This window comes from Lepidochelys olivacea (genome assembly GCF_965140295.1).
Source record: "Lepidochelys olivacea isolate rLepOli2 genome assembly, chromosome: 9".
Lineage (NCBI taxonomy): Eukaryota > Metazoa > Chordata > Testudines > Cheloniidae > Lepidochelys > Lepidochelys olivacea.
Window position 1 is genome coordinate 84,004,516 of NC_140419.1, and position 13,371 is coordinate 84,017,886.

Below are 13,371 nucleotides of genomic sequence, written 5' to 3' on the forward strand. Positions count from 1 at the left end.
TGTAGTCTGTTTGTGTTCAGCATTTCACTCAGTTTGGGCAATGCAATTAGATTAGTCAGTTTTAATTTTGTTAGTAGTCAGTTCACTTTCTAGTTGTCATGGCCTAGTACCAATAAAATGTTACAATCTTTGGGATGCAGTCACTACAGCGGAATATATTTTTACGAAACCTAGGTGTTGGGTTTAAACTGCCTGAGAGGGTAGTGTCCCTTTGAGACAGGAAACAAAATATTTTGCTTAATATTTTTCAGAAGGATATAAAATAAATATTATTTTCCGAAACTCCTGAGGGAATATGCTTATTTGGGCTCTTTCTGTTTTTAAAAAATTGTCAGGGAATGTTCTGCTTCTGACCAGAGAGGTGGTGGCTGTGATATAGGGACTTCATGAGTTTGCAGGGGATTTAGGGCCTGATTCTATTCCCACTGAACTCCATGGAAAAAGTAGTGTACTGAGTACGTATTGCCTCTTTTGCAAAAGGGAAAAATATTTTGTTGAAAATAAAAAATAAGTATTATTTTCCAAAAGTCCTGAGGCCATATGCTTTTTCCAGCATAGTTAGTGAATAAGAACTAAGGCACTTAGAAGGATCCAATCACAGACTCAATTGGTCCATTAAGTAAATGTAATAATATTTACTTAAATAGCCCTTCTGGATTATGTCAGAACACAGGTTTATAACTTTTTAAAATTGATCAATATTATTAAATGCACAGACTCTAAGGATGACTAAAGAGCTAATTCAACCTACCAGTTTCTCAAAGAGCTCAAGCCCCAGGTAGAGAATGAAAAGTGCAGATGATGTCCTCCTTGAGATACCAAGGAGGAAAAATTGCCATACAAGCATAGGACAAAGCGACATAAGATGTGTTGACAACATTTAATGCTACACACACACAATTTTGTCAACCTCTTCCAGAATGCACTTACACTAAAAGGGAACACCTAATGTGCTATTTGCACAGTGGCAGATACAGTATTTGATTGACTACTCCAATCTATGATTTCGTTTGGCTGTTCACACTGAGCCCCATCAAGCAGGAAAGATGGCTCTTGAGTATTTGATTCTTGTTTTCATCACTTAGGCAGATGTTCACACAGTTGTCAGCAATGAGCTCCTGAATCTAAACTATATATATATATATACATATACATTCTGCTTTCATTACATAGTTAGGCCCTGGTGATTTATGTCACCTATCTGTCAATCATCAGGCAAAACAAGTGATAAAAAATAAACCAGTTATCTAGATTGTCCTATTTTATTAGAAGGAAACAAACTAACATTGACTGATTGCATTTTAAGACTTCACCAGAAGTCTCAAGGGATGAGAATTTTAGAATGTCACATCATGGATTATATCCTGTTGTGATAGGCAGAAGCAAACAAATGCCAAAAATTCCTGAGAAATTATCTGTGAAAATCTGGTGAAATATCATGAAATTTGCACAGTGGCAGAAAGCAGCATTCATGATTGGCAGCCGTGTGTCCCCATCATTGATTGTATCTATCTATGGAGAAATATAGTTATTAATAATAAGATTTCCCTGATTTCATTTCTTCCTACATCCCCAATGCTTCCTTCATGTCACTGAAGCTTCCCACCTGACCATTTCTTTTGTTTCCTTCTCTCAATCTTATCTTTGTGCCATCTTCCATGCCACCCCTAGTGCCTCCTCAAATCCACTTCTTCTATGAAGCTTATCCAATGTGCATCCCTCTAGAGCAGGGGTGGCCAACCTGAGCCTGAGAAGGAGCCAGAATTTACCAATGTGCATTTCCAAAGAGCCACAGTAATACTTCGACAGCTCCCTGACCGCCTTCCCCCCGACAGGTCCCCCCCCCCGCAGCCCCCAGTGTCTCCCACCCACCAGCAGCACTGCCGATCAGCACCTAACCCTCCATCCCTGCGCCTCCCGCCCACCGCGATCAGGTGTGAAGGAGGCTGGGTGGGGGGAGGAAGAGTAAGGGTGCAGCAGACTCAGGGGAAGGGGCGGGGTCCTTGGGGGAAGGAGTGGGGCAGAGCCAGGGGTTGAGCAGTGAGCACCCTGTAGCACATTGGAAAGTTGGCGCCTATAGCTCCATCCCCAGAGTCGGTGCCTATCCAAGGAGCCGCAGATTAACCTCTGAAGAGCCGCATGTGGCTCCGGAGCCACAGGTTGGCCACCCCTGCTCCAGAGGAAGAAGTGTTACGGAAAAAAATGTTGTTACATTGAAAGAAGTTTAATTATTTTATAATTTTTGCACCTCTTGGAGACAGAGCCATATCCTGCTCATCTGGTGCATCCTAAGTTAGTGTTGTTATGTTTGTATGGTTTGGAATGGGCTGGGGAGAGAGTTCTTCTCTGCGTTTTGCATATGCTATGAAATGGATGAACTCTCTCAATAGCTTCAAACGAGAGCCATTTTTTATTTCAGCTTCTTTCTTCCTCCCTGTTTGTGGACTGTCCCTTCCAAAACTACACTGGCTCAAAGTCAAGGATGGGCAGTATTCAGTCCTGGAGAACTGACATATTTGAGCTCTGATGTCTCCGGACTCTGCAGCACTAGAAAGGGAACTTTATCCCTTTGTAAAGTGGCAATGCCAATCCGTCCAATGGGAAATACCCTGGAAGATGCCGAGAGTTCAGACCTTCACGCTGTGGGTACAGAAAACTATTTCAGGTCATTTATAGAGGTTTTAAATGGCTGCATTTAAAGGGATAAAACTCCCATTTCTTTAACAGGGAGCTTAAAGAAAAATGGTGGCTTTTTGAAGCTGTTTGAAGGTTTGGAATATTACAAGTAGATCTGATGAAGGGGGAATAAATGAGCTTGAGGCAGGCAATATAGTCAAAGATAAATGATAAAGTATGGACCATGTGAGATGCAATTTATTAGCCGGTTCTCTTGTTTTTCAGAATGCTCTGTATTTTATTGTGTGGATATCACCAGCACATACATGGTGTTTATATCATCATTGATGCTTTTGAAATCTAGCACATGTACCATTCAGAACAACTTTCCCTAGTCCCAAATATTAACTTGGCTAGTAGGAGACTTTGCTCTGTGAAAGGAAGTAAAATGAAAAATTTGTATTTTTCAAGCTTTCTGTGCAGATTTCAATATATTAAAGTCACTGTGTAATAGTAGCCATATATCTGGTTTTGCTACATTTCAAATACTTTGCCGCTGCTTCCCTTTGATGTCCCTGGGAATTACACAGATCTTTTCTGAGTTTGATTTCACCAATTTTTTTTTCTCATTTCCCTACATGCTTATAAGGGGGCAAGTTTCTCTCTCTAGAATAAATAAGCAGCAGCGGTCAATGCAAATCTGTTGATCAGCAATCGTTACTTCTTTATGCGCATGATGTTGTTCACAGCAGGCTCGTGAAGTATGATAGTAAATGACACACTATACAGTAGCACTTGCGGTAATTTGTTAGCTGTCTGAGTATATGTGATCATTTTGCTAATGGCTGGCTTTATGTCCGGATTTTACAGGAAAGATAGAATGAGATTAGAACTTCCACCTACAACCCCGCCTCATCCATTCTGGATCTAAATCTGAGCAGACAAACAAGAGTTAACAAACAGCTTGCTCAATCTGCAGCGTAACCCAATAAGAAATATATTAGCTTGGACATTGTACTCTATCCTTTCCGGCCCAGGCACCAGTGTGTTTGAGGGGGGAGCAGCTGTACAAGTGACAGTGTATGTAACAGAGCTGAATGAATAATTCAGAACAAGTAATTCAGTTGATGAATTTTTTCTATTCTGATTTCATGGGGCTTCTCGTGGGCTTGAAATGAAACAAATGCTTTGATGGATCAGAGCCTTAGGCTATACTGGGGGGCCAGGATCTATCTGTTTTAGAAGTTAATATCAACTGTGGGTTTTTTCCTTTACAAAGAGCTATTGGAAAGACAATGGATTAAATTCTGGAGTGACTTACACCCAGTGCCACTCCACTGACTTCTACAGGGTGGCAATGATCGAAAATCATTGCACAATTTGGCCCACTATTTGCAAAAAAATTCTATGAAATTGAATAGAAATAGGAGAAAAAGATGTCCAGCTGGACTTGAATTCCTCACCAAAAGATCTCAGGTATGTTGAAGCATCAATCTTCACAAGAGAATGATGTTTCCCTTCTCACGTGGTCCTCTGCATCACTCTCACTTTCCCAAGGGTCACTTCAATCCTTCCTTGCTTTCAGGCTCTTTCCATCTCCTGTTGACACCCACGGAACTAGCCCCTTAACTCCCTGTAACCTCCTGATGTCCCTGTGTTGTAGCCCCCATCTTTCTGGCCAGGGTGATGCCTTTCAGATCTGGGGTAAGGTAGATCAGGCCTAAGTGACATAGGAGCTGTATAGCCCCATTTTTAAGTTACTTGACCACCTAAGAGCCTAAGACTTATTGAATGTCAATAGGTGCTGAGTTCCTAAGTCACTTAGACCCAGTCTACACTTAACAAATGTAACTGGCATAACCATGTCAGCAAGGGCTGTGACTTTTAGACTACATTGGGGGGTGGAGGTAGGGGGGACAGAAAATGATCAGTCTGGGAATGGCTTGGCTGCCTTACTCACTGGCTACCATCCTAGCACATTGAGCTGTCTGTTTAAGTTACGTCACTTAAGCACGCAAATGCCAAAGACAATATGTACAACAAAATAACAGAAGCCACTATGTTTAGCGTCAAGAAACTAAGCCAAAGTACTTAAGACGGGTTGTATCCAAGGCTTGAACCATATCTCAGATTGTGTCTAAAGCATATGTGCTTCTAATGGTTTAAACAGATGTGCATGGAGCTGTAATTCTCGTAAATTGAGAAATACTCCCATATTCATCAGAAGCAGGGGCTCTCACAGAGCACTTTCTGACATGCCTAACCCATTCTAACAAATATGTGGCCTCCCAAGACATTCACAGATGTCACTTTGCTGCATGCCAGCATTCACCCACAATTTCATGGTGACAGCTGGGATAGAACTGGGATCTTCCTGTTTCAGAAAACACAAGTCCCTAAACACTTGAGCTAAAAGAGAACCTCACTCAATCCTTAATCTTCCAAACACAGCTGCCCTATGGCAAGCACTTCTGAAGCCACATCATAGACAGCAGAGATATACCTGTAGTGCAGTATTCTGTACAATGGGAAACTGCCACATCAGGTATGACTGGTTAGCCCCTCAGCTGATTCAGTGAAATTTAAATTTCACACTAAGTAGCGAGATGCTGTGAACACAGACTTCAGATATAGATATTTATGCAGATTACAATAAAAAGTATTTGCACTCATTGCACAACAGGTGGATGAAATGAAAATATTTTCCCCACCCTCACTAATAGTTTTACTGCACATATAAACAAGGCATCACAATAACACTAAACAAAACAGGTGCATGTGCAGGACAACATGTTACACTGGTTGATTTATTGGTAGTCTAGCAGTAAGAAAATAATAAACTCTCTATTTTGGATAGAACAAGTGAATACTTGGTTGGGTTACCAAAGGTCAGACCTGACAGGTGGAAAGCTGGTCAATTTTTTTGGCTTGTAAATCTCGACAGCATCCTTTTTAAAATTTCATTTCATTATTTAAAACATTTTAACAAATGGTGTTCTGAATTCAAGATATGTATATTTCCTGAAGGACAGGAATCTTCCTGTCAGACATACCCACACGTCAGCATAAAAAACTTGGGTTGATCACATCACTGAAAGCACAAGTGCGAAAAGATGTCGGCTCTTGTATGGGGGAATCTGTGGCAAAGTTAAAAATAGAACCCATATCTCCTGACTCCCAGGCCTGCGTGTGAATCACAAAGCCCTCCTTCTCCATCTGTTTTCTCCCCATAACAGTCTTACCTTGCCACCTGGCATAAGAGTGAATGAGACAACACCCTGTTAAATTTGCTGCATGGAACAATCCTGCACTGGGCAAACAGATCTAACAGGTGTTTTTAACTTATGTATTGCTATGATACTGACTTTGTGGTCCTCATTGACCCAAGCCTGCAGACTACAACATTAAACAATGTCTGGAGGCCCTTGTATCCTCAGCGTGGTGCTTTTCCATCCCATGCGCTACCTGGCCTGTTTGTTTGGTAACCTGGTGGGCTAGTAAGTCGTGATGGGATGGAGCTGAAGTTCAACTTGCTACATTTGTTCAAAGGAAGTTTTTTCCTAGGCTGCAGGCAGCCTTGCTGACTCTAGGGAGCTGGAGTGATGCGGTGAATGTGAGCCCATTTTCAGGATCTATTTATAAATGGGAGAAAGTTAAATTAAAAAAATGTGCTAAGGTTTTAAAATAAAACCATGACCAGGTCAGAGTATACACACAGGAGGGAAATTAAGCCCTTCTTCCAAGGGAGAAAAAAAAAGAGAGCAGGCGAGAGAGCGCATAATAAAAGGAAAATTCATTAAGTATAACAGGCCAGTTTTGGATGGTATAAATCAACACAGGTCCATTGACTTCAATGGAGCTATGGTGATTTATACTGGCTGAGGACATGGCCCAATGATTATAAAGAGAGAGGAAAAACACTGAGTGAAAACATAGCAGAGGTGAGAAATCCACTTATTCACACATTTGATGGATAATCCACTAACAACAGCTGGTGCTGGTAAACAGATGAAGAATGTCATTGCCTGGCATTTAAAGTACAACCAGTGTCACTTTGTGCATTGTCCTGAGGAATACGACACTGCGACCTTTTCAATGTAGCCCCTCATTTGATGAGTGTTGGGGAGTATTAAACTCATTGAAAATAAGCCCTGATGCAGGGAGCAGAAACTTTCACTATGATTGACCTTCAGCAATTTGTCTCACTTGAATGGAAGCTAGCACTTGCTGTAATTTCAGTCTCTAAGTGTCCTTCTTCTTTCTTCCAAACAGGTTGCACAGTCACTATGAACAATGGCCCAGCTATACTACAAAAAGGTAAACTATTCACCGTACAGAGACCGGATCCCATTGCAGATCGTGCGAGCAGAGGCAGAGCTCTCGCAGGAAGAGAAGGCCTATCTCATTGCTGTGGAGAAGGGGGACTATGCCAGTGTGAAACATGCCTTACAAGAGGCTGAAATCTACTACAACATCAACATTAACTGTATGGATCCTCTTGGACGCAGTGCCCTTTTAATAGCCATAGAGAATGAAAACCTGGAGATCATGGAGTTACTGCTGAGCCACAGTATTTACGTGGGAGATGCTCTGTTGTATGCAATACGGAAGGAGGTGGTTGGGGCCGTGGAGCTGCTTCTGAGTTACAGGAAGCCAAGTGGTGAAAAGCAGGTCAGTCAAATATTCAGGCAAGGAATGTTTATATTAGCTAATGGCTTGGTAAGAGATACCCAGTTGATCAGAAGCTCCAGAAGGTCTGGACACGTCACAGACTCAGCTAGATAAGGCCTGGTTATTAACTATGAGATCACTATGAAAAATCCCAGGAAGTTGTTGATTCTGTAGAGAGCACATTTCTCTGAATCAGTTCTGAGCCAGTGTCCCAGAACAGCTGGGGGAGGTGGCATGGGGGTACTGTGCTGTTGAAGGTGCTGTATGACCCAGGAAACACAAAATGAAGATCCTAATGAAAGATTCTCTGGTCCTTTTTTGTAAGAGTAGCTGTGTCAGTCCTGGTCTCCTGGTCAATTTCCGATCTGAGTAATCACATTCTGCCTTACTTAAATCCCCCCATTCAGTTTCAGTTTCAGATAGTATTCATCTTCACTTCCCAAACTAAGGATGCGGGCAAACCCAAAACGATTTATAGATAGATACTTTGTGCAACAATTGAGTGTCTTTTTTAATTAAATTCCAATATATAAACCTAAGCCAGCGTTTCCCAAACTTTTTTGGCCACAGAACACCCGGTATATATTTACAGAACACTTACAATATTATTTTGTAGTCGTTTGGTTTTCAAATAAAAAATTGCGTTATTTATGCTCAAATATATTTTATTTTATAAAACACAGCAAAAATACAAATTTAAAATAACTTGAACTAACAATTTCTAACTGGAAAGTGCGTATAAAGTAGTACAAAAATCAAGTGCAAGACCCTTTTTTTAAATTACAATTCTTTCACGGATCACCTGTTCACATCGTGCAGAACACCAGTGTTCCGCGGAACACAGTTTGGGAAACGCTGACCTAAGCTATTGTTTTCTTGCTTTTAACACATGGAATCACTTTTCAAAGACAGACCCCAACACTGCAAACACTGATGCATGTGCTTAGCTTTAAGCAGATGAGCAGTCCCACTGACTTCAACATTTACACATGTGTGACAGCTGCCATGCATTGGCATGCCATGGCCATACAAACAGGCTGGTGATTGAACTGAAGACTTCCAGAGCTAGGAGCATGAGTTGCTACAGCTTGAAATAAAGCACTGTAGTTGTAGGGTGCAATAACTCATTTCCTCTGTGCTTAACAGGCCATGTGCTTAATGTTAATCACGTGGGCTGTCCTACTGAAGTCAATGGGACTGTCCATGTGCTTAAAATTAAGTACATGCCAAAGTGTTTGCAAGATCAGAGTCCATGAATGTTACCTATTGTACTGTACAATTTTTTCTCTTATCTTCATTTACAAATAACATAGCTGATCAATGGGCTGCTGAGTGTATGTAATACTAGACGCACTATAGATTTTTGCCTGTCCTTTGATTAGAATATCTATTGACCTATCTCTCCATTCCAATGCCTAATTTCTGTTCTGAAATCTACTGGAACATGTTCCATGTTGTATAAAAGAATTGAGGGATTACTGTGATTTAACCATGTTAGATGGAGTGGGATCTGAGCTACCCAGGAAAGAATTTTCTGTAGTATCTGGCTGGTGAATCTTGCCCATGTGCTCAGGGTTTAGCTGATCGCCATATTTGGGGTCAGGAAGGAATTTTCCTCCAGGGCAGATTGGAAGAGGCCCTGGAGGTTTTTCACCTTCCTCTGTAGCATGGGGCACGAGTCACTTGCTGGAGGATTCTCTGCTCCTTGAAGTCTTTAAACCGCGATTCGAGGACTTCAATAGCTCAGACAGAGGTGAGAGGTTTTTCGCAGGAGTGGGTGGGTGAGATTCTGTGGCCTGCATTGTACAGGAGGTCGGACTAGATGATCATAATGGTCCCTTCTGACCTTAGTATCTATGAATCTATAAAAGGTTGTAGTGTGGAGCTTTTTTTTTTTACAATCCAAAGCAAACAATGAAGAAATACTCCAGATCATCACAGATAACTTTGAAGGATGTCCCTCTTACAATTCAGAAACAATACCATTCCACAAATCCCTTGAATACTAACTAGAAATATGTTGCTGGCAGATTAGATAGATAGATAGATAGATAGATAGATAGATAGATAGATAGATAGATAGATAGATAGATAGATAGATAGATATTTTCTGACAGAGTTAAACTGAATACTACTTTTCTGTTTTATCCTGATGTGAGTGGCAAAATATGGACCATACATGGGAAAATGAACTGTATGTAGTCTTTTCTCACTGCTCTAGAAAGACTGGTTGTCTTGTTCAGAGATACACCAGAATGGCAGAAGGTAGCACAGAACTAAAGATAAACTCAAGCTTTACTGAAAGGGTCTTCAGTATAATGGGAAAATGCTGAGGTTAAACACAAGTACGTGTGAATGATCATGAAAAGAAAGTGCTGTGATTCTATGCGGGCTTCAAAAAGTTCTCTTGTAATACAGAATTTTTTATTCTTAGTGATTCACCTCCTCCGTTGTTTTAAGGTGATATAGTTCCGTTGATGTCAATGGAGCTAGGCTGATTTACATCAGCTGAAGATTAGACCCAACATCTTTAGTTTAGTGCTACATTTCAAAGCACTAAACTATATACGTATCTAATTCTCTTTCTACACCAACGTTTATATCTTTGTGTGTTCCATTAATGCCAGGGGGAACTGTGCATGTCTGTTAAGGAAAAACAATTTTCATCCTGATATAACGGTTAAATTGTACACAGAGTTGTGTAAAATGTTCCCAATAAAATCCCCAAACACACAAAATACACCTGGTTCCAGTGAATCAGATCCAGATGGCACAAACTCAGATTCATTGCCAGATTCATCCCTTCTTGATACTAAACTGGGAGGAGTGGTAGATACGCTGGAGGGCAGGGATAGGATACAGAGGGACCTAGACAAATTGGAGGATTGGGCCAAAAGAAATCTGATGAGGTTCAATAAGGATAAGTGCAGGGTCCTGCACTTAGGACGGAAGAACCCAATGCACAGCTACAGACTAGGGACCGAATGGCTAGGCAGCAGTTCTGCGGAAAAGGACCTAGGGGTGACAGTGGACGAGAAGCTGGATATGAGTCAGCAGTGTGCCCTTGTTACCAAGAAGGCCAATGGCATTTTGGGATGTATAAGTAGGGGCATAGCGAGCAGATCGAGGGACGTGATCGTTCCCCTCTATTCGACATTGGTGAGGCCTCATCTGGAGTACTGTGTCCAGTTTTGGGCCCCACACTACAAGAAGGATGTGGATAAATTGGAGAGAGTCCAGCGAAGGGCAACAAAAATGATTAGGGGTCTGGAACACATGACTTATGAGGAGAGGCTGAGGGAACTGGGATTGTTTAGCCTGCAGAAGAGAAGAATGAGGGGGGATTTGATAGCTGCTTTCAACTACCTGAGAGGTGGTTCCAGAGAGGATGGTTCTAGACTATTCTCAGTGGTAGAAGAGGACAGGACAAGGAGTAATGGTCTCAAGTTGCAGTGGGGGAGGTTTAGGTTGGATATTAGGAAAAACTTTTTCACTAGGAGGGTGGTGAAACACTGGAATGCGTTACCTAGAGAGGTGGTAGAATCTCCTTCCTTAGAAGTTTTTAAGGTCAGGCTTGAGAAAGTCCTGGCTGGGATGATTTAATTGGGGATTGGTCCTGCTTTGAGCAGGGGGTTGGACTAGATGACCTCCTGAGGTCCCTTCCAACCCTGATATTCTATGACTCTATGATGGGGGACTCTATCCTGGGAAGCAGTGACTCTGAAAAAACACTTGGGAGTCATGGTTGATAATCAGCTGAACATGAGCTCCCAGTGTGATGCTGTGGCCAAAAGAGCTGGTGCAATCCTAGGATGCATAAACGGGAATCTCGAGTAGGAGTAGGGAGGTTATTTTACCTCTGTATTTGGCACTGGTGTGACTGCTGCTGGAATCCTGTGTCCAGTCCTGGTGCCCACAATTCAAGAAACATGTTGATAAATTGGAAAGGGTTTAAAGAAGAGCCACAAGAACAAATAAAAGGTTAGAAAAACCGGCCTTATAGTGATAGACTTAAGGAGCTCAGTCTATTTAGTTTAACAAATGTAAGACTAAAGGGTGACTTGATTTCAGGCTATAAGCACCTACTTGGGCAACAAATATTTAATAATAGGCTCTTCAATCTAGCAGAAAAAGGTTTAATTCAGTCCAACAGCTGGAAGTTGAACTAGACAAATTCAGACTGGAAATAAAGTGTAAATTTTTAATAGTGAGAGTAATTAATTATTTGAACAATTTACCAAGGATCAAAGTAGAGTCTCCATCACTGGTCATTTTAAAATCATGACGGGATGTTTTCCTAAAAGATCTGCTCTCAGAATTATATTGGGGAAGTTCCAAGGCCTGTGATATACAGGAGGTCTGACTAAGTGACACAGTGGTCCCTTCTGGCTTTAGAATCTATGAATCTATAAATTCAGAGGTCACAGGGTGAAATATAATAGCCTGCGATAGACAGGAGGCCAGTCAAGATGATCTAATCGTCTCTCCTGACCTTCAACATTCTGACAAAAAATAGGTTTGTCACAAGCCCAGATTCATTCCTATTTTGAGTGGCCCTGGGTCAGCAAAAGAACTTTTGTACAAAACAGGATTTATTAACTATAAATCTCAGAATTTCAGGTTGTTCTGATCTGCGCTTTTGGTTCGGGATCTTCTGTAGACCTTATTGGGAGTTTGCCTGCAGAAGATTGCAGGACTGGTTCTTAGCTCTTCAGCCTCATCAATACTAATGGATTGGTATTCATTTCATGCACAGTTCTATCGAAAAGAAGTGCCTAGTTAAGCACAATAAGGACACGTGGCTTAACGCTTCAACCCACAAAGCTAATCCCAGAGCAGCCTGTTTCAGAACTCAGACTCCTTATGATAGCCTCAGAGCTATGCCAATGCACATTCTCCAATGATCCTTACTGGATCGTTCCCTGGGGAAGTCCTAGGGTGGCTCCCCACCAAAGGTCTTTCACAAGAGTACCCCAGAAATCCTCTTAGCACAGGACAGCCGCTGAAGTTGAATTATATGCCTGTGTGTGCACGTATCCAGGTCCTCCTCGGCTGACATTATGGTCCTGGCCGTGTCCTCATTCATGCCAAGCAAAAATAAAAAGGTTGCCCCTTTTTGGCTGAGCAGTAGCTGAAATCCAGGCCTTGCTGAGTGGTTTCTGTTTGGCAGAGAAATCCGTGGTGCAGAGTTAGGTTATTTTCTGAGCACAGTCTGTTTATTTATACACAAGGGCTTGTTTCCCTGGACAGTGGTAGGCACAAAACTGCACATGGGCAGCTCCTTTTCTGCAGAAAACTGAAGTCAGACACAGTCAGTTCTGTTCCATAGAGAGGGGCTCTGTTTGCTCGGCTTCTGTCCAGGGGCCAGAGAGAGAGCTCTGAGGATCTGGTTGCTTGCTCCTAGCTGCTTGACATACAGCCTTCTTCCAGCTTCCCAGCCCTGAGTTATGAGCTTTGGAAACCCTGTTAGCACCACGCTTTCTTGACACCTCCCTGGCGGCATCAGTTGTTTTGCCCTAGAAAAGAATTTCAGGTGCTCCAGACGTTGGGCACAAAGGAGAGAGCTTTATCGCACCTGTTCACCTGAACGAGGGCTGTGACTGTCTTTGCATGATGGCAGGCCACAAGTACCTTCCGGCATAACTACTTTTACAGACATATACAGACAGCCTGATATGGTCTACCCTTTCTGTCTGAAAATACTGAGGGCTGGACTGTGGCCGGCCCATACACGGCTCCTCATGCAAAGAGCCTATCCTTCCTTCCTTCCAGCACTGTATGGGGTGGAAGAGGAAGGGAGGAGGGCTGAGGAGAAGACACCACAAGCCCACTCCTCCCACAAAGTGAGTTGGACCAACCAGCTGCAGAGTGCAGGGGAGGCAGGTTTTTATAATTTTTGGCGGTGTCCAAGTCCCACCCCACCCCCCCACCTGCCTTGTAAGCCGATATATATATTTTTAAACAATGTAAAAATGGACTGGAAACAGTAAGCGTTTAACAGTTTACCTATATTGCACAATATCGCTATCATAAGAAAAAATTATTTAACTAAGAATATCAACTTTATTAATACTCTTTTGAAAA

General features: G+C 42.1%; 1 protein-coding gene across 1 annotated transcript in view; it reads left to right on the forward strand.

Moving 5' to 3' along the window:
- TRPC5 (transient receptor potential cation channel subfamily C member 5) overlaps positions 1-13,371 on the forward strand; it is a 137,109-nt gene that overhangs the window by 32,771 nt on the left and 90,967 nt on the right. The window contains exon 2 of the mRNA XM_084639722.1: positions 6,889-7,287. Within this exon, the coding sequence (XP_084495848.1) occupies positions 6,910-7,287 (378 nt within the window). The 5' untranslated portion in view covers positions 6,889-6,909. The remainder of the gene's footprint in view (positions 1-6,888; positions 7,288-13,371) is intronic.